General features: G+C 49.0%; 1 protein-coding gene across 1 annotated transcript in view; it reads right to left on the bottom strand.

Moving 5' to 3' along the window:
- Positions 1-26,802, bottom strand: part of LOC105030358 (fibronectin) — a 35,269-nt gene extending 8,467 nt beyond the window's left edge. The window contains exons 1-37 of the mRNA XM_029115393.2: positions 26,465-26,802; positions 26,113-26,238; positions 25,095-25,232; positions 23,711-23,842; positions 23,284-23,421; positions 22,245-22,403; positions 21,773-21,982; positions 21,378-21,560; positions 20,501-20,677; positions 18,070-18,225; positions 17,761-17,889; positions 16,870-17,013; positions 13,556-13,677; positions 13,019-13,187; positions 12,258-12,443; positions 11,619-11,747; positions 11,208-11,297; positions 10,660-10,866; positions 8,617-8,895; positions 7,827-8,090; positions 7,378-7,472; positions 6,741-6,909; positions 6,508-6,594; positions 6,086-6,277; positions 4,999-5,271; positions 4,152-4,343; positions 3,741-3,830; positions 3,375-3,641; positions 3,145-3,270; positions 2,751-2,915; positions 2,407-2,562; positions 2,214-2,327; positions 1,753-2,022; positions 1,352-1,542; positions 884-971; positions 434-613; positions 184-273 (exon numbers count right to left, since the gene is read on the bottom strand). Of these exons, the coding sequence (XP_028971226.2) occupies positions 184-273; positions 434-613; positions 884-971; positions 1,352-1,542; positions 1,753-2,022; positions 2,214-2,327; positions 2,407-2,562; positions 2,751-2,915; positions 3,145-3,270; positions 3,375-3,641; positions 3,741-3,830; positions 4,152-4,343; positions 4,999-5,271; positions 6,086-6,277; positions 6,508-6,594; positions 6,741-6,909; positions 7,378-7,472; positions 7,827-8,090; positions 8,617-8,895; positions 10,660-10,866; positions 11,208-11,297; positions 11,619-11,747; positions 12,258-12,443; positions 13,019-13,187; positions 13,556-13,677; positions 16,870-17,013; positions 17,761-17,889; positions 18,070-18,225; positions 20,501-20,677; positions 21,378-21,560; positions 21,773-21,982; positions 22,245-22,403; positions 23,284-23,421; positions 23,711-23,842; positions 25,095-25,232; positions 26,113-26,238; positions 26,465-26,621 (6,040 nt within the window). The 5' untranslated portion in view covers positions 26,622-26,802. The remainder of the gene's footprint in view (positions 1-183; positions 274-433; positions 614-883; positions 972-1,351; positions 1,543-1,752; positions 2,023-2,213; positions 2,328-2,406; positions 2,563-2,750; positions 2,916-3,144; positions 3,271-3,374; positions 3,642-3,740; positions 3,831-4,151; positions 4,344-4,998; positions 5,272-6,085; positions 6,278-6,507; positions 6,595-6,740; positions 6,910-7,377; positions 7,473-7,826; positions 8,091-8,616; positions 8,896-10,659; positions 10,867-11,207; positions 11,298-11,618; positions 11,748-12,257; positions 12,444-13,018; positions 13,188-13,555; positions 13,678-16,869; positions 17,014-17,760; positions 17,890-18,069; positions 18,226-20,500; positions 20,678-21,377; positions 21,561-21,772; positions 21,983-22,244; positions 22,404-23,283; positions 23,422-23,710; positions 23,843-25,094; positions 25,233-26,112; positions 26,239-26,464) is intronic.
- Positions 26,803-27,014: the final 212 nt, after the last annotated feature.

A 27,014-nucleotide genomic window follows, 5' to 3' on the forward strand; every position in this document is an offset into this window, starting at 1 on the left:
AGAGGGTCGGGACGTGTAGGAGAGGGGCGGGACGTGTAGGAGAGGGGCGGGACGTGTAGGAGAGGGGCGGGACGTGTAGGAGAGGGTCGGGACGTGTAGGAGAGGGTCGGGACGTGTAGGAGAGGGGCGGGACGTGTAGGAGAGGGGCGGGACGTGTAGGAGAGGGGCGGGACTGTGGCCTACCTGTGGTGGCAGTGAGGGTGAACGGGGCACTGCGGCCGTTCCCATTCAGGGTATAGATGTTGATCTTGTAGGTGGTGCCAGGCTGCAGCCCTGAGGAAAACAACGGAGGATTAATTACAGGTTAATATAATCCAGGGCTCAGTCTGGGTCAGGTTCATTACGCGACAAAGAAACAGGGACAGGACTGGCTGGACTGGTCCAGCGAGCCGGATGGGGTGTGGAAGCTGGTTCGGGAGGGGCAGCTGGGTACCTTGGATGGTGTAGGAGCGGGAATCAGAGGGGATAGTCCTCTGGATTGGGTTGTCGCCTCCGGTGGTGGGCAGGGCCTCAACCAGGAAGCCAGTGAATGGCTCGGCCTTGGAGCGCCAGGTCAGCGCGATGGAGGAGTCCTTAACGTCGGCGATGCGAACACGTCGGGGCGGACTGATATCTAGATTCGAAGAGACAGGAAGTGAGTTTGTTTTCTGACTGGTTCTGGCTGGTGTAGGTTCTCATGCATGTTGCTGTGATTGTGTTGTCATTTATCCATGTCAGTCTTGTCTGGAATAGTTTCAGACTTACTAGCATTTACTTGGCTGATAGATTCTTTATTACGACACATCACATTTACTGACTTTGACGGCTGTGTTATTCCCACCTAGCTAACCTAATGGAGTTGTTCGGACAAGAGCATCATCCAAATAACGAAAGAATAACTCACTGTCCAGCGTGGTGATCTCTCCTAGACCTGGGCGGCTGGTGAGTGTGTTCTTCAAGGCATAAACGTGGACCTCGTACACCGTGGCGACCTACACACCGGACAGCAAAAGACAGTCAGTTCCTCACGGCCCTGGTGACCTTTGCTTCTTTGACCTCACACGCATCATCTTGAGGACCACAGCAGTGTCTACACAGTGTGTTTTGCCGCAGATGGTGAATACAGGGAAGAAGAGTGCTGTGGTGGCCCTTTAACGGTCCCAGCTGGAAAATGACAAGGCTATCCCCTCCAAGGGGCCCCCCAGGGCCGTGGTGAAGCTGGTGCAACATGTACGGAACAGGGTGCCCAGTTGGACTCCTGCTGTAAATGAATAGGCGGGATGAAAACCCACAGGCATTTCCGCAAACCAACAACCCCTGCTAACCAACCCACTGGGTCTTAGTAGTTCAGTGGGCTTTGCCTGGTCTTTACCATGAGTCCCGGCACGTGGACGTGTGTGGTGTCTGGGGCTACGTTCATCTCCTTGGTGGGGCCGCTCTTGTTCTTTGGGTTGACGACCACCCGGTACCCGGTCAGATGGGCGTTGGGTTCAGGCCGCCAGGTGATTGTGAAGGAAGACGAGGTGATCTGGGAGAACTCCAGGTTGGTCGGGGCAGGGATCGCTGTGGAATGACAGAGCAGACTATTATTCACTCATTTAACTTGGATGATTTCAAAGACACTCAACGGTGTGCAGTTCCCAAACGATGTGGCGTCCAAAATAACCTTCAATTCAGCACTTCACCACAAAACCCTTTAGACCCACTATGTGTCAGGAGAGGTCCCAACGGGGGCGGGGGGTGTATCCAATCAGTCTGAGGTGTCTAGTCTACCTGTGGCCTGAACGCCCACCAGGGGAGGACTTGGTGTGCGGTCGTGGATGGCGATGACCTTCACTGTGTATTCACTTCCGGGTCGGAGGCCGTGGATCGTGGCTGACTCGGCATCTCCGCGGGGCGCCGGGAGCAACTCCCTCTCGCCCTCCAAGGGGCTGGCGTACAGGACGCGGTACGACGTCACCTGGCCTTCGGGCGAGTCCCAGGATATCGTCATGGAGGTTGAGTCGACGTCGGAGAAAGTCAGGTCTGTGGGTCGGCCCACCGCTGCAATGGGGTGAGGGGGGTCAGAGGTCAGACGGGTAACATTCAGGAGGTGAAAACTGCATGAGTGGTGGTCGGTCATAGAGCTGACCTGAATACGCACCAGGTCATGAGGCATGTTCACTCAACATAACGTTCCCCAGCGTTGTGCCCGGCTGAATGCACCCCAGGGCGGCCCTGTTAATCACACTCACCCGTCACAGCGGTCTCAACCAGGGGAGGACTCTCTCCGTCCTGCCCCAGAGCGTACACACTCAAGACGTACTCCACTGTGGGCTGCAGGCCCGAGAATGTCATCTCCGTCTGATCTATGGAGTTATGCAGGTGTTAACAACAGGAAACACAACAGAGTATGTTCTACAGAGGTGTACAACCACATGTTCCTACCTGGAGCAACAGTCTCGGAGAAGGACGGCCCCTGTCCATTCCTTGGGACCCCAGTAATCCTGTATCCCTGAACGGGCCCCTGGGCCGGGGCCCACCGCACAGTGATGGTGCTGTCCTTCACGTCAGTCACCTTCATCTCCGTTGGAGACTCAACATCTACAAAGACAGACGGCAAAAGAGACTTAATATCTTAACACAGAAGAGAGGGGACCAATCAGAACCTGTCAAAATTACAATAATAACTTTGATTCCATCAGTAGGCTGTATCTGTGTCTATTAGCATTAGAAAACAAACGTAAGCCATCCTGATCGCAGGCCAGTTTCACAGACTAGTTTCCAGTCACCTGTTGTGTGTGTCACGTAGATGGGTGTGCTGGAGGCTGGGCTGTCTCCTCGGCCGGTCACAGCATACACCGTGATGGTGTAGTCCGTACCCGGTCTCAGGTTCTGGATGGTGGCCGTGGACTCGGACCCGGGAACCGTGAACTCCTTGGGGATGCTGTGTCCACCTGGGGGTTGGGGCCCACCCAAAAGTATGTTTTTACATTCTAGCTAGAGATGTAAAACAATGGATGTCGGATCTGGCTTCAGTTAAGCTGAAGAAGCGGCAAAAGACCACCCAAAATGCAATGGGCTTTTTGAGGCCTTATGCTCCACAGAGAATTAAGAGGTGTAAGTAGCCACTTCATACTGACCCGTAATCAAACGACAGATTACGGGAGGCTGGTTCTGACATACCTGATAGGCCAGACTCTCCATGGGTGATCCTGTAGTAGCGGACAGTTACCGAGGGGGCGTCCCAGCGGACGGTGATGCTGGTGGGAGACGATGAGACGACCTCCAGGTCCGTAGGGGCATCAGAGACTAGAGAACGCAGTGAGGAAGGACAGGAGGTTCAGAGTAACAAAACACAGCAGCCAGGATTGATTTGGGAGGAGGAACTGAAAGTGAAAGCAAGGTCTTCATACTGGTTTTCTGTTTGCCGGTGAGTGGCTCGCTGTCCGTCTGACCACTGACGGCGAAGATGTGGACGATGTACTCCGTTTCAGGGGTCAAACCAGTCAGGGTGAAGTGGTTCCTGGACGGCGGCAACCTCTCGTCCTTGGCCCGTCCCCCAGTGGTCATCTGGTAACGGATACGGTAGCCGGTGATGATGGCGTTGGGGGCCTGCCAGTGCACCGTGAAGGAGTTGGTCAAGACCTCGGAGAAACGCAGGCCGCTGGGAGAGTCCAGGGCTGAGGGACAACGCAGAATGAATGGAGTCAGCAGTGGCTTAGGAATCATTCAGGTGTCGTTTAAGAATCATTTAGGAGTCAGTAAAGAGTGAAACATACTTGTTCTCTGGGTGCTGACCAGAGGCGAGCTCTCCCTCCCTTCATAGACACAGACAACACTGACCAAATACTCAGTGTTGGATATCAGGTCTACAGGGACAAAAACAAAGTCAGAATAGATGGGCAGCACAACTTCGCTCAATAGGACTGACTGGGTAAAATATATGTATCCAAGCCAGCATGCATAACCATGAGTAACCAGGCGTAACCATTTGTAACCAGGCTTAACTATGTGTAACTATGCGTAAACAGACATAACCATGCATTACCAGGCATAAATATGTGTAAACAGGCCTAACCATGCATATCCAGGCGTAAACCTGATCCTATATGCCTTTAAACAATTTTCTCAGATGGCCTCAGACCGTAGCACAGTATTACACATGTGGTACAACCGTCCGGGAAACTTACTCTTAAGAACCACGCTGTCTTCCTTCCCCGCTACACTGCTTTCTGTGATGTCGTCCTCCTCGTCGATGGGGTGGTAGCGAATCACAAAGCTGTTGATGTGGGCGGGGTTAGGGACGACGGGGGCGGACCAGGTCACCCGCATTCTGTCGGGACCCACCTCGGGGAAACCCAGGTTTGTGGGGGCAGGAACGGCTGGGGGGGGGGCGTAAACTGTTTACTCAGCAGTTTGACTGTTTAGTGTCTTTAAAGTGTCTAACGGTTCCAGTTCTGTACAGATTCTAACGCCCCAGGGAGAACCCTGGGTATGGAGAGCTATCCCGAAGTAATGTGAATCTTTTTGTCTACGGTCTCACAACATGTTATAGACCATTTTGTGAGGGAACAAGCCGTTTTTGGGAAGGTAGAATGAGTAAAAATGAGCTAAAGCTTGCGTTGAAGAAACAGGAGTGAGTTCAGGTCAAACTAGAACAACATGGCCCTGAACCAAACGAGCAGACATGTTAAGCTCATGCTTCAGTCCCCCACCTCTCCCACCATCAGAAATGAACCCCAACGGATGAATAATCACCCAGTGGATCACAGAGAACATACTGTATATCTGCATAAAGGGACACTGCCATAGCACCCAGACTTCCATTTGAAGCGATAGATGATCAAACACACTGAATTTGCTAAATTAGGACATTTCTGATTATTCCGTCTTGATTCCTACATTTTCCCAAGTGAGAGTCCTGGAAAAACCTGGGCGTTTTTTTGGCAACCCTAACCTAAATGATATGGAGGGGCAGAGATTTCCTCCAATCCATGGGTGTTCATTCACACATTTGTGTCCATCTCAAGTGATTACCGGTTTGCTGCGTGAGCGTGGTGGGCTTGCTCTGGCCGCTCTCGGTCACGGTGATGACGGAGATGTCGTAGTCGATGCCGGGCTCCAGGCCGTGCACCGTGTAGTAACTGGTGCCGGGCTCCACCATGTCCTCGAAGATCGGCACGCTCTCCCCGGCCGTCACCACGGTGATACGGTAGCCGGTGACCGCCGTGTAGTTCAGGGGATTCCACTTCAGGCCGATGGTGGTGTCGGTGATGTCCACAAAGTTGAGATCTGTCAGCTGGGGAACGTCTATTGGGGGGGAAGAGGCCGGGGCGGGGGGGGGGGGGGGGGGGGGGCGTGCAGGCCGAATGGACAGGAGACGACACAGACCGGTGACGGTGGTTAGCGGGCTACCAGGGAAGCATTAGGGAACTGATGATCTGATTACCATCTCAGGAACTGATTACCAAGCAGATTTCTCTGAATTGAAATCTAGGTTACATTCCTGAGGGTGAGCTCAGCTGACCAGCTTTATTCACATTTTGTTAGCTTGGTAAATATTTTGATTAGCTTGGTAAATATTTTTTTACATTTCAAAAGTATCCTAATTGGGACAGTACAAAAAGTGCCAATATTGACAGAAAAAAGTTCCCAATATAGATAATTCTCAAATGTATGTAATATACTTAAAATAAAAAGTTGACAGTAAATGCATTTAAATTGCTCACACACTGTTGCAATTTAGATCGTTTTAAGTACATTCCTTATAATTTTCCTTCTTGGGACTGTTGGAATTAGCTATGAGCAGGGATAGTGCCAAAACAGAGTCCTTTCCATACTATTTATACAATAATTGTCTGGTAATCTCTGGTGTCTCTTAAAGCAGAGACCATACTTGACCATATTAGAGTCCATCATGGTACTAAAAGCAGAGATCATATAATACCACACTATAGATCCCATAGTGTTAATCTGGTAGGTTAAATGATAGCTGATTGAAATGACAACCAACTAACAACCAACTGGTTGTCATGGTATCATTTATAACCTAATAAAACCGTCCTGGACCCTCTTGTCCACACATGGCGATGTCACCGGTCACTTGACATTAAGCCACACCCACCCAGTGTGATGGTGGCCGAGACGGGGACACTCTCCGCGTCGTCCTTCACGGTGAAGACAGAGATGTTGTACTCCACGCCTGGGCTGAGGTTCTCCAGCTTGCTGGAGGTCTCGCCCGCATTCACAAAGCCCTCCAGGCTGTCTCCTCGCTGCCCATTGGTCGGGGTGCTTGTCACTCTGTAGCCAGTGATGTCTGTTTGGTCGGATGGAATGGATGGAGCACATTAGAATGCAGGAAGAGGACCCTGGTCTTGTTGACGTACCACGTTCGATCTCTAACTGTGACCATTCTTTTGTACTTGATGTGTCAGCACAAATACTGCTCTGATCCGTCCTTGTGTGTGTATGTGTGTGTGTGTGTGTTCGCATTTGTGTGTGTGTGCACGTGTGCCTGTGTGTGTGTGTGTGTGTGTGTATTCCCACCTGGGGTAGAGGCTTCGCTCCACTGGACGGTGACTTCACCGGTCTCGGGGTGAGACTCGAGGCGCAGGTCCGTGGGAGGTGACAGAGCTGGGGGAGGAAAGGGGATACGAGGAATGACTTTGCTGGGTTGCTCTCAGCTGATGAACTGGGCTTTATCACTTTTATCCATAACGCGTGGCAACCTGGTTAAAAAGGCCAAAATCCACACGGACACACAGACTGTGCTGACTCACGCGTGACTACACGTCGTGTGACCGGGTTGCCCTGCTCACGTCCGTTGACGATTGGCTGGACGCTGTACGTGTACTCAACCCCGGGGGTCAGGCCAGAGATGTAGATGCTGCCTGAGTTAGAGGTCACATCTCTGGGGGCCTCGCCACCCTGGCTGGGTTTCACTGTCAGCTGCATGGAAGGGAGACAGGAAGACGGACAGGGAGAGAGAGACAGACGGAGAGAGAGACAGACAGGGAGAGAGAGACAGACAGGGAGAGAGAGACAGACAGAGAGAGAGACAGACAGAGAGAGAGACAGACAGGGAGAGATGGACAGGAAGAGAGAGACAGACAGGGACGGGGAGAGAGACGGACAGGGACGGGGAAACAGAGGGAGACAGCGAGGGAGACAGGGACGGGGAGAGAGACAGACAGGGACAGGGAAACAGTGGGAGACAGCGAGACAGAGGTAGACAGACAGGATGAGAGGAAGGGATGGAGACAGACAGGGCAGAGTTAGAGGTTAGGGTTTAGGGTTAGGCCCTTCTCCCAGGATCACAGGAGCCAGAGCACATTCACAACTTTAGTGTGACATTGTTGTACAAACAGAGTCAGTGTGTGTTTGTGTGTGTGTGTGTGTGTTTGTGTATATGTGTACCTTGTACTCCACTCGGGGCACTGGGTTCCAGGAGATAATGATGGAGGTGTCTGTGACATCTGTGCTGAAATAAGGGGTGCTGCCCATTGGCTGGCCTGGAGACAACACACAGGGTCACGGGGTTAGAGGTCAGAGATCAGGTCAAACAAACAGGGTCCTTTCCCAAGTCAAATCCCTGCTCAAAACAGCACCAAACTATGCACTGATAACTCATCCAAGAGATAGGGAAGGCGTCTGTTGAAATAAGTGCTCAATAACACGCCAAGGTACCGTCAGAGATGAGTTAAACTTGTGAATAATTCGGTTTGGCTGAAATAATAATGACTCTGTGGTCCTGGAAGGCAGCAAGAGCGGAATACAGCACACCTCAGCAGACAAGAATATATTCAAAAAAAAATCTAAGCAAAAACAATGACAGTGGAGACCAAGAATGCAGGAGCACTACGTACTGGTGTAGAAGGTTCCGGAGGCCCCTTCACTGAGCGTGTTGTCCTGCTCGGCATGCAGTGTGGCGATGTACTCCGTGTTCGGCCGGAGGTTCAGCAGGGTGTACTGAGACAGGCGGACGGGGAGGCGCAGCTGCTTCGGGCTGGACCCTTCCATGGTCAGAAACAGCCGGTAGCCGGTTATACGGGCCTGGGGAGCCGACCACAGGATCACGGCGCTGTTCTCGGTCACGTTGATGAAGTGCAAATTGGCGGGGGAATCGGGCTCTGGGGATTGGGTCAACAGGAACCGTGGCGTTTACGTCAGGGGAGACGGGTTGCAGAATGAAAGACGGAACATTTTGATCTTGGTCTAAAAACCTTTCATTGATCAAGGGTTTTAGAGAGAATTCTGCAGCAACACAAAGGCCGTGGGTTCGAATCCCTGAAGGACGTCATACCCTTTACATTTAGAGAGTCTGCTTGATCAGAGGTTCTCGAGCCTCTCCCCGCAGACGACTCACAGTTTGGTCGTAGCCCCGAGCTAGCTCGACTGAATTTGGTCGTAGCCCCGAGCTAGCTCGACTGAATTTGGTCGTAGCCCCGAGCTAGCTCGACTGAATTTGGTCGTAGCCCCGAGCTAGCTCGACTGAATTTGGTCGTAGCCCCGAGCTAGCTTGACTGAATAAAGCAGCTGAGGGCTTGACGATCGGCGATCAGGCGAGCTAGCTCTGGCATACGTCCAGTATGCGGACAGGCCGTGGGCCCTGGGAGAGGTTTGAGAACCGAACGGTCGGCGTGTTCCTTCACTCACTGGTAGCCCGTTCTCCGACCAGCGGCGTGCTCATCTCCCCACCCTTCAGGGTGTAGACGCTGAGGCGGTAGGGTGTCCCGGGGCTCAGCGGGGTGACCTCTGCGTATGGGTTGCGTGTGACAGGGAGGTGGAGCTCTCCCTGAGGGGTGCCGTTGGGGCCTATCCGAGCCACGGTCACACGGTACCCCGACACGTCTGTATTGGGCCCGGTCCAGGTGATCACCATCTTCACGTCGGACACCTCGAAGAACTGCAGGTCCGTAGGGGACGGAACCTCCTCTGCAGACAGGAAACAGGATGTTGTCAAACACAGCGCCACGTGAAGTAGGCCTCTATCTAGTTTCGGTGTTGAGGTGGCTACTCAGCGCTTCAACCGGTTTCTAATCTGACCCTCTTCACCATGGAAACCTAATCATCCCCAGCATCCAACTGGCTTACTCGTCCGTCTCTTCCCCCCCCATGACTAAAAACTAGAAGAACTGTAATGTACTTGCACACGTTGGTAATTAATGTCAGATTTTAATAATGACAGCAGGCTGACCTGGAAAAGAGTTTCAGCTAAATGCATCAAATGTAATGGAATACATCGGAATGGGTCAGCTGGAACGAAATCCTGTGCCACTAACAAACTGCCATCTCCGTCTGACCGGTTGAAGTAGTACCGTTTCCTCCAAAAGCCTACTGGAGGAAAAGACCGAGTACCTCCCTCAGACTGCCTCGTCCAACCACCTTTCGGGAGGCGATGAAGAGGCACGGCCAGAGGGAGTAAAGGCGGGAACCTTCACAGGCCACCTAAACCTCCTGGACCTGGGATAGCCAGTCAAGCGCTACAACTGTCTTCTATAAACTCCCACAGAGAGGGAGGAATCCAAAAAAAGAGCCGGCCATCCAGCCAGACAGGAGAGTCGCCGGGAGTTGTGGGAGGAGAGATGGTTTATTATACTTCAGCAATGGAAAACTTAAAGGGTAGAGAGGAGTGGCGGCCACACACAGTCACAAAACAATTCAACCATAAGTTGAGAGGAGCACCTGTCTGAACCAGACCGAGGCCATGAGGCGCTCAGATCTCAGTATCTTATGTCACAGATAGGCAAAACGCTACCACACTGCGGGCGCCAGAGTGCACAGCTGGAAACCGAGAGCTCACTTCAACAGGTCTAGCTGCCTAGTGATGGCCCTTGTCTTAACCCCCAGACCCGGTGGTTGTATTCCACTGTCCCGGGAGGTTTAGGGTCATAAAGTCTTGTTTGTTCAGTGACATTGTTAGGCCAATTAACAATTCATTCAAGACAGAATAACAAAAAGTAAAATGGTCATTACGGAATTTTGGAGAAAAAAAGAAGTCCCTACACTTTGTACATTTATGCCTCTCATTGGCCAATTCTGATTGCAGACAGACCTGCTGACAGACAGAAGTAGTCAGCAAACAGACAAAAGGTGAAGGACGGTTGAACTGCATTCTGAGAGTTTATGGGAGAAAAGAAATATGGGAGAAACAGCGGAATGTCTTTCTGAGAGTCCAGTTCAAAAATTTGACTTTCCCTAAATCGGGCCTAAAAACAGTAGGAATCGTCAGGAGGGACTCTGTCCAAAACAGGAAGAGCTGACGGTTCCCAGTCCATCATACATCTTCAGCCCATGCGGCTGACGGAGCCCCAGTCAAGCAGGCCAGCCTGTCTGAATGAGTAGCTTCACAGCTGCGTTTGTTCTCCTGGCTCCATCTCTGGCCGGCACTCAGGGGAGTATTAGAAGGGCTTACATAAGTATTTCCACTGGACTATTGATGGAGCCTTTGGGCTGTGAACAGGGATACGTATTTACTGAACTCGACACAGTGGAATCTAAAGTTCATCTAGTTGCTTTAATGAATAATATGCGGGGGGTGGGGGGATGGTGTCCTCAGAGCACTGTCAGCCAGCCTGCCCTCTTCACGAGCCAGAGACAAGATAGCGAGTATCCCTCCCCCAACAGAGACTGGAGGTCCTGGCGTCTACGTTCCACGGACTCTGCATTCCACACCCCGTGTTTCCTCTTTGCTCCTACCTGGCAGGGGATCTCCAGTTGTGTTGACCTGTACAAAGACTGGTACACTTTCCAGGCTGTCCTCCACAGCGTAGATACTGATGTTGTACAACTGGCCAGGCCGAAGGTCACCCAGGGTCACAGAGGTCGCGGTGTCTGGCAGGGTCAGTTCTGTGGCGTCCCCATTGCTGCTGCCCTCTACGGAGGGCGTGTAGACCACCCGGTACCCTATTGGACAGGACACGCCCTCTTCAGGAAGTGACACATCTAACTGACACATTTACTTTCTACTTCTTATACTGGTTACTTTCTACTTCTTATACTTCTTATACATTTTGGAGATCAGATACAATATATTTGTAGAGAAAGGATTATTTGTTTCACCTTTTATTTTAATCTGTAGATCTCCATATGCTTAGAAATGGCAAGAATAACTTTCTGGGACATAAAGGTAGTGAAAGACAGAGCAGAGGGTGTTTGTTGAAAAGGCGCAGGTTTGGATTTGGGCCCGTGTTACTGCGGTACAGCTCAGACTGCTGGATCAGGCCACACACACACACACAACTGACCTGTGATGGGAGCCAGGGGTTTGTCCCAGCTGACTGTAATGGAGGTCTCACCCGCCTCGTCCACCTCGGGGTCAGAAGGAGCGTCTGGGGCTGAGGTAGAGAGGAGGAGACGTAAGGAAGATAGTTAGAAAGGAAGAGAACCAGGAAGGAGGAGAATGAGAAGGAAACAAGGGAAGGAGAAGGATCGAGAATGAGAAAAAGGAAGGAGGAGAAAGCGAGGAGAACGAGAAACAGGAACCAGTAGGAGGAGAAACAGAGGAAGATGAGAAGGAGAAACAATATGAGGAAGGAGGAGGAATTGAGTAGAATGAGGAGGATGAACAGGAAGAGGAAGGACGAGAATAAGAGGTGAGACAATGGCAGTAGTAGGAGTAGGTGTGCGTGCGTGTGTGTGTGTGTGCGCGCGTTTACCAGTGGTCTGAGACGTAGTGAGAATGAGGTTGGGCTCTCCGGTTGGGACGACCTCATACACATTGACCGTGTACTTCCTGCCTGGCAGGAGCTCGTTGATGTTGACCGAGGTGGCGGTGCGTGGGAGGTCTGGACACAGAGAGAACCATCACAAACCCGACAACAACACAGAACCATCACAAACCCGACAACAGAGAGAACCATCACAAACCCGACAACAACAGAGAACCATCACAAACCCGACAACAGAGAGAACCATCACAAACCCGACAACAGAGAGAACCATCACAAACCCGACAACAGAGAGAACCATCACAAACCCGACAACAACACAGAACCATCACAAACCCGACAACAGAGAGAACCATCACAAACCCGACAACAACACAGCCTTTAGACAGTCTGCAATACCATCCATCCTGTCAGAAAACAGTTACCAAGCCAGAACCATGAGACCAGAGACTAGAAGGGCAAACGTGACACAGACATGTTGAGGTCTCCGTCAAACGAAAGCTACGATCAGCGTCACGTGCCAAGAATCACAACGAGCCAGGCGATTAGGGCTAAAACACTGATTGCGATAAATTGCCTAAACAAAGCGTTTTCCCCCTTTATTGCGTAAACGTTGCCAACACGTACCCAGGATCATGGGCTGTCCCCTCTCTCGGCCCTCTTCGCTGAGCTCATACTCGATCCTGAAGCCCGACACGGTGTCGGAGGCAGACATCCAGGAGATGACGAAGCTGCTGGAAGTGATCTCTGTCACGGACTCACTGGTGTCCACCACTGGGGGGAGCTGGGTGGACTCGCCTTCTGAGGTGGCCACTGGAACACACACACACACACACACACACACACACACACACACACACACACACACACACACACACACACACACACACACACACACACACACACACACACACACACACACACACTGTTTACAGCAGCTTTTGCTTTGATTACACACAATCGAGATTACATTTTCAGATACAAACCTGTCTGGGAATAGGGTTTATGACCAGTGCAATTTGAAATACTTGCCCCTTTTTAAAAGCATTTCACAATGTATCTCCTTTGTACAAAAACACACATCTAGTTGTCCAAAAAGTAATTTTTAACCGCAATGTATATGACATCTGCAGCAATTGTGCCCTAAAACACATAAATCCCAGACCAGAGGCAGAAAAATTTTAACACACTGGTAATGCCATCAACACACTGGTAACGCCATCAACACACTGGTAACGCCATCAACACACTGGTAACGCCATCAACAGACTGGTAACGCCATCAACACACTGGTAACGCCATCAACACACTGGTAACGCCATCAACACACTGGTAATGCCATCTAAAGGAGACAACAGAAGGATGCCAACTGGCTTGCGGTCACTCACAGGAGCCAAATGTGGTGGTGAAGTCAAAGCGTGTAACCTCCCGCCGTCCGAAACGTAGAACGCTGATCAGCTGACCTTCGTAGGTGAGGCCCGGCTTGAGGCCTGCGATGGTGTAGGAGTTGACGTGCCCTGGGATATTCACCTCCCTCCAGGGTGAACGGCTGTTTTTCTACCAGACGGAGGAGGGGATCATATTATCAACTAAAATACCTTTAAAAAAAGCATTGCTGCATGTGAACATCTACAGAAAGGTGTATGTCAACGCCCCCCTACTTCCTCCGGTGTATGTCAACGCCCCCCTTCTTCCTCCGGTGTATGTCAACGCCCCCCTACTTCTTCCGGTGTATGTCAACGGCCCCCTACTTCTTCCGGTGTATGTCAACGCCCCCCTACTTCCTCCGGTGTATGTCAACGCCCCCCTGAACGTCCCCTTAAGTCCTCCGGTGTATGTCAACGTCCTCCTACTTCCTCCAGTGTATGTCAACGCCCCCCTACTTCCTGCGGTGTATGTCAACATCCTGACATTCCACTACTCACCACTCTCCATTTAAGGATGTACTGGGTGATGTGAGCGGAGGGCGGGGCGTTCCACTGGATGGGATGAGAGTTGGGCAGGTTTCCAGACTCTGTGAGGATGACCTGGACTGGGCGGTGACCACCTGAGTGAGTGAGAGAGAGGGAGGGGGAGAAAGAGAGAGAGAGAGATAAAAGGGGAAACAGTTACAAAAGGAGTATCCACAATCTACATACACTGGAATCCTACAGCATCAGAAGACACTCATCAACACAGCGTAGGCAGACAGACAGGACCGTTAGATGTGTAGGTTAGAGGTGGAGCTGGCCACCCACAATGTTGTTGGCACTCAACTGTTGACTTGGTCCTATAGTATTTGTACATGTAATTTTCAATGATGCTTTCAGACCAGAAGATACAGAGCTGTATCTTTTAACATTGAATTAGATGAATTAGATAATATTTTTTTAACATTGAATTAGATGATGATCCGTTGACACTTCAAAGCTGTTACTTTTGAACTTTGACCCAATGTTTTTGTCCTGTCAGCCATTAGGGTATCTGTCTTGAACTGTTTGGTATGGCACTGTAGTTAATCTGGATCCGACAAGATAACAGATTCATACGAACTCAGAACATAGTATTACAAGTTCAGCCCTCTCAGTTAAACCTGCTCTGCGTTGAACAGCACATAGGAATTAAAGCAGTGCAACGTTTCTGGGACAGGAGGCAGGGAGGGAACAGTGACACGTCCCTGTGAGATTCTTGAGAGCTCAGGTTAGAGCAAGTGGAGTCGAGACAGAAAACTAAGCTTCAGCAAATGGAGAACTCTTCAGAACGCTACATCCCTAAATTGATATAATATTGTGAACTGCTATTTGGAGCCAATGATTGCAAGTTTCCCAAAATGGATAATCTGTAATTTATGACAAGTGCAGTAATTTTCCACAAAGAAAAAAAAACAATCCACAAAAAGAGAGCACTGAAAGGAACTGTAGTTCTTTTGAGACTCAGGCCTGAGTGTCGCTACTTTACTCCCAGTACAGAACAACTTGTATCTAACCGTCTAAGCAAGTGAACGGGTTAAGCCGGCCAATAGGATTGCCGATATGAAAATCTGGTCTCAATTTCTCCCAATTACAGTTCCTACGGCCCAGTGACTGGGTAGATTTTATACAGCGTTTAAATCCCACTTAGTTTGCAATAGTTCCCAGCAGCCAGCCACCAGCAGGCTCTTCAGCCACTCCTCCAGACATGGGTTCAGTTTGTATTCGGAGTATTTCAAATCACGTCATCGGAGCTTGATTCAGCTCGCCAGGGTGTAATGGGACCGATACATGAGTCCAAACAAACCGTCAAACCTTGTATATCTGGCTCTCTGGGCAGGCCAAAGCAAACATGAGGTTTAAAAAGAGTTTCTGTTGATGTGTTTGAACCAGGGTTGGCTCTCCTTCCCAGCCATCTAACAGCTGCATGTAATTAAGAGTTATTACGCTGAACTTCAGTGCCCTTCACTTGAACAAAACACTGGGGGAGGAGATTGTCTTTTTCCCCTCAACCTGTGTATACATATTCAGTCTAGAATGGACAGGCCACAATATCTTTGTGTTGCTGATTCAAATGACTGGATAACCATCTTAAACTATGCAGAGTGTTTTGATCATGAGAAAGTGATACGAAAAATCTTTGAGGGCTTGCAAAAAAGGTTTTAACTTCTCACTCAGCAATTGTCACTCGTCTCTAAACAGTGGTCAACACTGTGCTTGCTCGTGGGCAGTTTTAAAAGCTGTATCAGAGAAAAACAAAGGAAGAGACAGAGACAGAGAGAGAGAGAGAGAGAGAGAGAGAGACACACAAAGCGTGTCAGGCTTAAAACATCTCACTAACATGAGAGGAGGAACATCAGTCAGTGCCCCTGGATGGTAAAACTAGCACAACGCGACGACACACAGAGAAGGAGGTGATTTCCCAACGTGTGAGGAGGTGGGTTACCAATGTGTGAGCCACCCCCTTTCTACCTGAACACCAACTAACAACAACAGACTTTAGAGGAGATCAGGAGGTGGAGGGTATAAAAATGTGTGCCAGCCCCGCCCCTCCTCTCTCCACTTCTTAAGTCATTTAACAGATGGTCATATGTACACCACTGGAAAAGTCTCCCCTGCTCCTCCACCCCCTGACACACACACACACACACACACACACACACACCCTTCCAGAGGTGATGAGAGGAGGGGGAGGTGAGCAATATCAACAACTGTATTCCTCCCCAACTAACCTCCAAGGGTTTAACAACACCCCCTGCCAGCTAACCAAGCTCCCAGGAAGCGAAGGGGGAGGTAGGTGGGTTTATCAACGTGTGCTACATAACGCCCCCCCCCCCCCCCCCCCCCCCCCGGCTCCACACCCCTCTCCACTTCCCTTGACTTCAAAGTGCATTTATGAAAAGTTTGAAACAAACAAGGGGCAGAGCGGAGGAACACACTCAACAGCCCTGGGGCAGATGGGTAAAATGAAAAGGGCTGGGTTGAAGAGAACGCCCTGCTTAGTGATGACATCATGTCATGCGTGTCCCAAATGCCACTCTATGTACTCCATAGGGTACCACTTCCAACCCAGAGCCCGGATGAAAGGAGATGCATTTCCTTACATATTTCTACTGTAGCCAGGGGCAGGAACAGATGTTTCAGGGGGGAAGAGGATCTAGAAGAAGGTGAAATGTTCCTCCCCCCTCACCCCATGGGCTCTGGGAGAAAACATTCCTCACCCCACGGGCTCTGCCATGCAGGGCAACATACCTATTCAGACCTACATCTTTTTCTTCACTCTTTTAATATCCTGGAAAAGAATGAGGGGCCTCAATCAGCCAAGTCATGTTGTGGCTGAAACCACTATGTCACTTTGAGTCTGATATGGGTCTCAGACAGTCGTGGCCACTGCCTGATGTTCGCGTCATATATCTCATACATCCATAATGTACATTAGTACAGTATGGTGTGTTACATTATCGATAATGTATGCTAGTACTGTATGGTGTGTTTGTTACCACTAATGTATGTTTGTACAGTATGGTGTGTTCCATTATCGATAATGTATGTCAGGACAGTATGGTGTGTTCCATTATCGATAATGTATGTCAGGACAGTATGGTGTGTTCCATTACCAATAATGTATGTTCGTACTGTATGGTGTGTTTGTTACCAATAATGTATGTTTGTATAGTATGGTGTGTTCCATTACCAATAATGTATCTTTGTACAGTATGGTGTGTTCCATTACCAATAATGTATGTTTGTACAGTATGGTGTGGTGCATTTTAGTATAGTCATGTGCTTACCACTGAAAGACTGCTGGGGCTCGCAGCTGAGCTCTCCAATGCCGTTGCCATAGCAATAGCACTTGTACATAATGCCGTGAATCAGCTTGTCCCACGATTGGCCAATCTGATAGAACACTCTGGTCTCCGGCTCCTGACACTGGTCTGAGAACAGTGATTAAAAACAAATTCAGATCCTCAGAGAGCATCACACAGTGTCCAAATCAATCAGAATGAATTTAAGCTGACATAAGGGACACAGGGAAGTCTACCCAGCACCATGAAAGGCTGGTCACGGATCAGTTTCTGGGTTCTGGCCCAGTTCTGTGGTCCCTGTCACACATCAACAGACCAAGGACCAAACGAGACAGCCCAAACTGATCCTGGACCAGACTAGTGAAGACCAAAAGAAGGGTTGTCAAAATCCTTCCCCAAAGGGCCTAAAGCCTGTTAGTTTTTGGTTTTATACCCGACAAAAGGTGGGGGAGTTCCAAACTAATCAGCGACCTTAAGCTTGAAACGCCACCACACAAACTGATCTTGGGTCAGGCTAGTGAACGCGCTAAAGTTGAAATATAAACACCCAAACTGATCTTGGGTCTGGCTAGTGAACGCGCTAAAGTTGAAATATAAACACCCAAACTGATCTTGGGTCTGGCTAGTGAACGCGCTAAAGTTGAAATATAAACACCCAAACTGATCTTGGGTCTGGCTAGTGGATGGGTTAAAGTTGAAATATAAACACCCAAACTGATCTTGGGTCTGGCTAGTGAACGCGCTAAAGTTGAAATATAAACACCCAAACTGATCTTGGGTCTGGCTAGTGGACGCGCTAAAGCTTTAAATATCACACAGACCAACATCTACAGATGTCAGTTAAAAGGCTGGCTTTGCAGCAGCGCAGGAACTCACCAATGGCATCACACTTCCAGCGGCCACGCCCCTGCCCGAAGCAGGTGCAATTCATCATGTAGCCCTCCTCGTGGAGCTTGGTGAAGGTCTGGTTCACCTCATAGGTCAGGCCGTCCACAATGCACTGATCTGCGACGGGAACGGATCAAATGGTCACGAAAACCCACCATTACCTACCTCTGCCTCAGGCAGATCAGCAAACGTTAAAATGGGGTCCAAGGAAACCAGGGCGGACGGCGGTACGTTACCACGGTACCGACCCCAGTATGACCTTTCACCTCCCGTTAACCATGTCTCTTCCTTCAGTACCTTTCAGCTGAGAGTAGGCGACGCAGCTCCACTCCCCGCGGCCGTTCCCCACGCAGGTGCAGCGCATCATGTGACCCAGGACGTCGTGTCGCTTGTCCCACTGGTCCCCCACGCGGTACATGACCCCCTCGCTGGTCGTACACACCTCCTCATGGGCTGAGAAGAGAGGACACAGCCCAGAATGTTAGACCGTCACCATGTTAGAACATAACGACATTAGAATGTTAGAATGTTAGCCCGTCACCATGTTAGAACATAACGACATTAGAATGTTAGAACTCAATGTTAGAATGTTAGCCCGTCACCATGTTAGAACATAACGACATTAGAATGTTAGAGCTAAATGTTAAAATGTTAGCCCATCACCATGTTAGAACATAACAACGTTAAAATGTTAGACCTAAATGTTAGAATGTTAGCCCATCACCATGTTAGAACATAACAACATTAGAATGTTAGAACTCAATGTTAGAATGTTAGCCCGTCACCATGGTAGAACATAACAACATTAGAATGTTAGACCTCATTGTTAGAATGTAGCCCATCGTCATGTTAGAATATTACGACATTAGAATGTTAGAGCTAAATGTTAAAATGTTAGCCCATCACCATGTTAGAACATAACAACGTTAGAATTTTAGACCTAAATGTTAGAATGTTAGCCCATCACCCTGTTAGAACATAACGACATTAGAATGTTAGACCTAAATGTTAGAATGTTAGCCCGTCACCATATCAGAACGTAACAACATTAGAATGTTAGACCTAAATGTTAGAATGTTAGCCCGTCACCATATTAGAACGTAACAACATTAGAATGTTAGACCTAAATGTTAGAATGTTAGCCCGTCACCATATTAGAACGTAACAACATTAGAATGTTAGACCTCAATGTTAGAATGTTAGCCTGTCCCATGTTAGAACATTACGACATTAGCATGTTACCCCCTCAATGTCAGAATATAAAAATGTTAGCCCCTCAATGTTGGGATAACAAAATGTTAGCCCCTCACTGTTATAATGTTAGTCCGCCAGGCAAGCAGCAGAGAACACCTGGAGTCGTCAAATAAAATCAAAAGCTCTTCAAGATTAAAACACAACCAGATGTTCATGACGTGAGTAGGACCAGATCCTCTGAAGGGGTTTACACACACAGTCTCTGTTGGCGATGCCAGCCTAATTAAAGGGAGATGAGTGGTTTACATGATTAGAGACATGGGTCTGTCATCTGTGATGGTGAGGGTGATGGAGGAGACGGAGGGCTGTAGATGGAGGAACAGAGAGGTTGACAGGGCCGGCTGCAGCTGGTTATCACAGGGACCAGCCAGACGGGGAGTCTGTCTCTTGGTTCTGCCTCTGGGCATCTCTCCCTCTTCTGGGTTCGATACTCGGGCCCTCTCTGCCTGAGGGTCTGCCCAATTCTGTCTTGTCCTATTCAATCACCATTACCTCTTCACAGGACAATCAGGCCTGTCTTTCTCATGGTAATTTACACATTCTCCTAATTACTTCTAAAAGGCGGCACTCGCAGCCAAATGACTGGCCGTTCCATTTAACAAGGGGTGATACCTTACTAGTGACTCATTGGGCCTAACAGAGATTAAATGACTGTGTGAACATGGAAACAAATGCCAAAGAGATTGAGGCCATGATAAAGAAGATGATATCTCAAATGACTCAGACGGATTCAGACGTCATTAGCATCTAAATTCTTTGTTGATTTAGGGTCTCAAACCCTTTTGTGTCCAAAGCAAATAAATGGCATTTAAAGGCTGCCTCAATTTAAAGGTAATCAGACATCTAATCTAAAACCCTATGGCTCCCCAACCCCATCTTAAGTGAACTGAGTGGAGGACAAATGCTCCTCAACACCTTGCAAAAGCTCTCCTTGATGAAGAGCTTTTGCATGTAGGTGTGAGCACCCACACACATGCCCCCCCCCCCCCCAGTGCAAGTCTGGAGAAAGAGAATGTTTTGGCAACAGAACACACCAGCCACAGGGCAGTAGAACTCGGAATAGGGGAACAAAACTCCCCAGCCATGGGGCAGAAGAACTCAGAATGGAGCAACTGAATTCACCAGCCATGGGGCAGTAGAACTCGGAATGGGGGAACAGAACTCCCCAGCCATGGGGCAGAAGAACTCAGAATGGGGCAACAGAACACACCAGCCACAGGGCAGTAGAACTCGGAATGGGGCAACAGAACTCACCAGCCATGGGGCAGAAGAACTCAGAATGGGGCAACAGAACTCACCAGCCATGGGGCAGAAGAACTCAGAATGGGGCAACAGAACTCACCAGCCATGGGGCAGAAGGACTCAGAATGGGGCAACAGAACTCACCAGCCATGGGGCAGAAGAACTCAGAATGGGGCAACAGAACTCACCAGCCATGGGGCAGAAGAACTCAGAATGGGGCAACAGAACTCACCAGCCATGGGGCAGAAGCCGAACCTCTGTTCTCCGTCATAGTTGGTGGTGGTGCCGCACCACTTCATTCCATCCCTCCGCCCGTCGGCGGTGCAGTCGGTGTAGTTCCTCCCGTTGTAAATGAAGGGAAACTGACACACGGCGCCGTTGGAATTGCCTCCCCTGGTCGGCACCATCACTGTGGATACAGATCAGACACCGTTTTAAACAGGGAATATATTGGATTGGATTTTGTCATATTGGTCTGTACCACCTGTTTTCAAAAGTGGAAAAAAACCTGTCAAAAAATTACCAATTATAATAAACGAAGATCTCTTGATTGCTTAACACCCCAGAACTGTTGCTTTGTGACAGCCCATTTGGCAGCAAGCACAATATTCAACAGTTTTGAATATTCAACACCATGAACGACTAAGTGAAACATTTTGGCAGATTTCATGTTATTCTAAATTAGATTCCAACAAGGATCAGTTGTACGACAAAGACATGCAAGGATAGAAATGTTCTACAATTGATCTGTATGATCCCCTTCTAAATAACATTTAGAAGGCAGCTTAAGGTGAAGCCAGTGAAAAGAGTGTCATTTCATGTTGGCTGGCTAGAATTACAATTGGCTACTCTGAAACGTAGGTTCAGCACCGAGATGCTTGTGTTGAGTTCACACAGACAACAACCTTGTGGACAGATCACTGCTCTGCTCTGATCTTCTGCGCTTCTGTTGCCCCAACATAAAGATGAGCGTGAAATGAGTCAGTTATCTACACAGCATCCGAGCTTACCAATCCACACTGAAGGAGAACATCTGGTCACTAACCAGCTCTCACCTAACATTTTCCTGAGACCTCTGAATGTCACAACATAGAAACGGTTGAGCTCACCATTCTTCTCAGTGCAGAAAGAGTACTTCTGTTCGGTCTCGCAGTCTGAGGAGATGCAGCACCACAGCTGGCCGTCGCTGCGCCCCTCCGATATACAGGAGTGGTATGTCTTCCCCATGTAGGTGAAGGGAAACACGCACGGCTGACCATTGGAGTTCCCTCCATACACTGGGGCTGGACCCTCTACAGAACACAGACATGCAGAAGAAAAAGTCAGAACAGTCACCAGCTCGTCTTTTTAGTGAGGTTTTCATGAGATCTGGAGGCCAAGATTTATATTGTATTAATTAGGGCAAATACGTTTGAAACTTTAGTTGTTGTGCATGCAGAAATGTATGTGACTCAAAACATCAACAGTCAGAGCTGCAGACATGGTGACGGTACTCAACACGTACCCCACTCTTCACAGCTGACTCCGTTTCCCAGACAAGTACAGAGCATCTGCTTGCTCCCTTGGGTCTTGATCCAGCGCATCCCCAGGGCGTAGGCCACTCCAGCATCCGTCCGACAGGCGCCCTCCAGGGCCAGACCGGGCGGAGGCTCCAGGCCGGGCTGGGGCTGGAACACAGCCGGCTGGATGTTGGTGATCACACGGGACCCTGTGCCTGCACAGAGACGGGGAGTCAAACATCACGTTCCCCGCACGTGTTGAGAAGTCTCTCAAGCCGGGCTGCTACTCCAGCAGTCTTTGGACAGCTAGTTAAGACGTCTGCGCTGCACGGGGGGAGGTATCAGAAATGAAACATGCGGAGGAGGGAAGTCTCTAAACACCTGGCAACGTCGCACTACTTAACAAGGTGTAGTATTTAGGTTAACGCGCCGAAAGACAGGAAGACAGAGACAGACTGGGCAGGCAGACAGACTTACCAAGGCCGGTGGTGTGGAGGGAGGCGTGTCTCTCACACTTCCACTCCCCTCGTCCATTCCCAGTGCACAGACACTGCAGCATGTGACCGTGGGCGTCGGCCTTCTTCCAGCTGTCTCCGATGCGATAGGATGTCAGCGTATCCTGGTCGTTACAGCGATCTGATGAAACATGAATTGCTCAGCTGTTCAGGACCTCTTCTACAGGGCGGCGTTCATTCAAGCACCAATCAGAACGGATTGAAACAGGGAGTGATGGATTGGAGTTGTCCAATAAGAGGGTATGGTTCTGGTTTTCGGTGGCAAAGTGTTTTGTTACATTTCGCTCTACGGAACACAACCCAGGTCGGTAACACCGACAGGCAACGGTTAAACATCTAACGCGTTTCATAATGGCGTAGAGCCGTGAAATCACTTTAAAATGGACGTGGCATATTGTTCCAGTTCCGCCACAGGCCATTTAAATTCCCATTCACCAACCCAAGCACACGTTTTCCCTTCATTAAGTCTGCCGAACGTAAATGTTCCCATACCCTCACTCACGCCGGACCTGCCAAGGTGTGCAGGAGCTAATTAAATCAAGCTGGACCGTGCCTGTGAGCCTGTGTGTGTGTGTGTGTGTGTGTGTGTGCCTGTGTGCCTGTGTGCCTGTGTGTGTGTGTGTGTGTGTGTGTGTGTGTGTGTGTGTGTGTGAGCCTGTGTGTGTGTGTGTGTGTGTGTGTGTGTGTGTGCCTGTGTGCCTGTGTGCCTGTGTGTGTGTGTGTGTGTGTGTGTGTGTGTGTGTGTGTGTGTGTGTGTGTGTGTGTGAGCCTGTGTGTGTGTGTGTGTGTGTGTGTGTGTGTGTGTGCCTGTGTGTGTGTGAGCCTGTGTGTGTGTGTGTGTGTGTGTGCCTGTGTGCCTGTGTGCCTGTGTGTGTGTGTGTGTGTGTGTGTGTGTGTGTGTGTGTGTGCGTGTGTGTGTGTCTGTGTGTGTGCCTGTGTGTGTGTGTGCGTGTGTGTGTGCGTGTGTGTGTGTCTGTGTGTGTGCAGGGCTGCCCTCTTACTTCTAGAGGTGCATGTGATTCGTCCGCTTCCCTCCCCCAGACAGGTGCAGTCCACGATCATCCAACCCTGGTAGGGCTTCTCCCAGGTCTCTCCCACCACGTAGGAAGTTCCAGCCGTGTTGTCATAGCAACGCTCCGCTGCAGACAGAACGAGAGGGGAGGGTTTTGGAAGTTGCCCTATTAGGTAACGCTAGTTTTGACGGCCAACTGCCAGAGCTGTCCTCTCTGTATAACAAACTGACAACGCTGGTTGAAGCAAAGGGCCAGGGGGTGGGGGCCGGGGGGTGGGGGCCGGGGGGTGGGGGGTGGGGGGGGGTGGGTGGGGGGGGGGGCACGACACAATCTAAATTTGACAGGATCAAAAGAAAACATATTTTTCCGGCGTTGCCAAACATGTTGCCGCGGTGACCACGAGCCCGGTTCTCACCGACGGGTTTGCAGGTCCATTCTCCCTTGTTGTTGCCCAGGCAGACACACTCCAACATGTAGCTGCCCGTGTCATGAGGTCTCCTCCACGTGTCCCCGATCTTATAGGACTGGCCCCCCTCATGGCAACGATCTGGGACACAGACAGACACGTCACTACAGACACATCACTACAGACCCTTGTGTATTCACTAACAACGATCCGGGACACAGACAGACACGTCACTACAGACACGTCACTACAGACACATGTATTCAGTAACAACGATCTGGGACACAGACAGACACATCACTACAGACACATCACTACAGACACAGATATATACACAGGTATATTCAGAAACACTTTATAATGAGTCCCAAAAAGGTGTTTGCAGATCCTCTCCAGACGGTCAGTAACATTTGAACTAACCCTTACCCCCAACGTAACCCTAAACCTACAACGGCTTACACCCTGAACCCTTAGCAAGAAGTTGCACATGTCCTGGAAAACAGAAAAGATGCAAAGAGGGGGCCTTGGAATCATAAAGCCGTGCTGATCTGCAGAGCAACCAAGCCATGTCGGTCTGCAGAACAACCGACTTCCAAACCTTAAACACACATTTTTATACAATACATACAATGATATTAGGTCCTCCCATTATGCTAATTTCTGGATGGATCCTTCCATCAATGTTTTTCACAACCCTCTGGGATTCGCTCCCCCAGCCACTACTCACCATGACTCATCATATTCTCTGAAATGGAAATATTTCCTTATCTATGGGCTCACTCATCCTCCCAAGATTTTGCCAAGACAGTCAAGGACAAGCTACAGGTCCTTCTGTCATCAATATGAGATAACAACAACCACTCATTGCACTGACCATGGGAACAATAGTTCATCACTCTCTCTTAACAATTAAAATGTTTGGGAAAATAATATGAGCCCTGGTTAAATGTTTTATCAATTAACACTCAATTAATATACAAGTGATCACATGAGACGTTCTGTCTACTATTCATCAGGTTAATGTGAAATAACATTTTATGAAAATATCCCTACACATATCAACAGGGTTGGTTGATAAATTGGAAATTGGGACTCAAAATAAAGTGTAACCCATTAAACAACTTACGCACTACCCAGCAAGAGAGAATGGCAGGCACACTCACACATGCAGACACATGCACACACACACACACACACACACACACTCACACACTCACACATACAGACACATGCACACACACACACATACAGACACATGCACACACACACACACACTCACACATGCAGACACACACACACACACACTCACACATGCAGACACACACACACACACACTCACACATGCAGACACATGCGCACACACACACATACACACACAATACAGCATACTCACTGGCGATAGTGCAGCTGATTTTGCCCCGTCCAGAGCCAATGCATGTGCAGTCCCAAATCATGCCCTCTTTGGGTCGTTCGTAGGTCTCCCCTACTAGATAGGATCGGGCGTTGATCTTATCGTAGCACGTCTCCTCAGCTGCGTAACAGATTTGGGGTTATTTTATTCCAAGCCACACCCTAATTCCCTATTTACTGTTCTACTTACAGAATAGGATTCCAGCTGGGTGTCAGAGAATTTAGTAAAAACACACAAAACACACAGAGACCAGATGCAGATAAACAGACGCAGAGACCAGATGCCCAGAGACCAGATGCACAGAGACCAGATGCAGATAAACACACAGATACCAGATGCAGAGATCAGATGTAGATAAACAGACACAGAGATCAGATGTAGATAAACAGACACAGAGATCAGATGTAGATAAACAGACACAGAGATCAGATGCAGATAAAAAGACACAGAGACCAGATGCAGTTAAACAGACACAGAGACCAGATGCAGTTAAACAGACACAGAGATCAGATGCAGTTAAACAGACACAGAGACCAGATGCAGTTAAACAGACACAGAGACCAGATGCAGATAAAAAGACACAGAGACCAGATGCAGATAAAAAGACACAGAGACCAGATGCAGTTAAACAGACACAGAGACCAGATGCAGATAAACAGACACAGAGACCAGATGCAGTTAAACAGACACAGAGACCAGATGCAGTTCAACAGACACAGAGACCAGATGCAGATAAACAGACACAGAGACCAGATGCAGATAAACAGACAAATATATTCATTCATTTTTTCAACTGGAGAAACTGATGAAGCAATAGCATGGACATAAGCAACAAGCCTTGTTTGGTTTAGGTGATTTGGACTTTTGGGTCAGATCAAAACCTAATCAATCACAGTAAGTAATTTTATCAGGCAACATGAGACATTCACAAAAAGTACATAGTCTTGCCACGTAAGCCAGCCTCCAGACATACATGAAAGAGTTATGAATGCAAGTTCACCTTCGGGTTTCGTTTTACACTTTATTCCTGCAACTCCGTGACAAGTGCAAATTAACATAGTGCCCAGATAGGGACGCTCCCATTGGTCGTTCCTGTTGTACATCTGGCCATTCTCAATGCAGCCGTCTGGGGAAGAAATGTAAACCACATAAATCATTTATTGACACTTCCGAGTATTATTTGTCTGTAGTTTATACAATCCCCGTGTGGTGTTTCACATTAATAAATATTCTTATAAATTCCAAAAAGGTAGCCTACAAAAATAAAAATTGTGATATAAAAACGTTTTACAATCAACGAAGCTTAAGTTCAATAAATAAAAAATCCATATAACATCAGTATGGAAACTCACCTTGAGAGACCGATGAGACTGAAGGTATTCTGCCTTCTCCCTGCGCATGAGCCTGCCTCCTGCTTTTGCCATTTCCTTTCGGCATACAGTTCACAGCGGTCCCGATGCAAAGCACCACCAGTACCCTAGCAATAGGGCTACTGGACATTTTCATCATAGGACAAAAAACGTTCAGGGGAAATGTGTAATATCTTTAGTTGGTTGATTTTTGAAAATCTGAGAATCCAAAAGTTTTGTGAAGTCAGAGGCTGGTTCCGTCCTGTCGCTCCGTAATGTTCTCCCTTTGAGCCTCCTCCAAAAATCTCCGGCCCCCGTCTGACAACCAGCTGCAGCGCTCAGAGTAGGCTCCCAAGCTGGCGAGCACTTTTATTTGGGCTTGGCTTTCTGGAGGAGATGGAGGAGGGCCTAAGAGCACCCCTGTCAAACACTACTACGTTAATACACCGCGGAAAGACGCGGAACTGCGATTAAGCAAGTATTGCAACACATATTTTACTTCATAGTTTATCTTTTTTTAATCGCATTTATTTTAGAAGCGTTTCCCCCAATA

Source organism: Esox lucius, chromosome 20, assembly GCF_011004845.1.
Source record: "Esox lucius isolate fEsoLuc1 chromosome 20, fEsoLuc1.pri, whole genome shotgun sequence".
NCBI classification, from domain to species: Eukaryota; Metazoa; Chordata; class Actinopteri; order Esociformes; family Esocidae; genus Esox; species Esox lucius.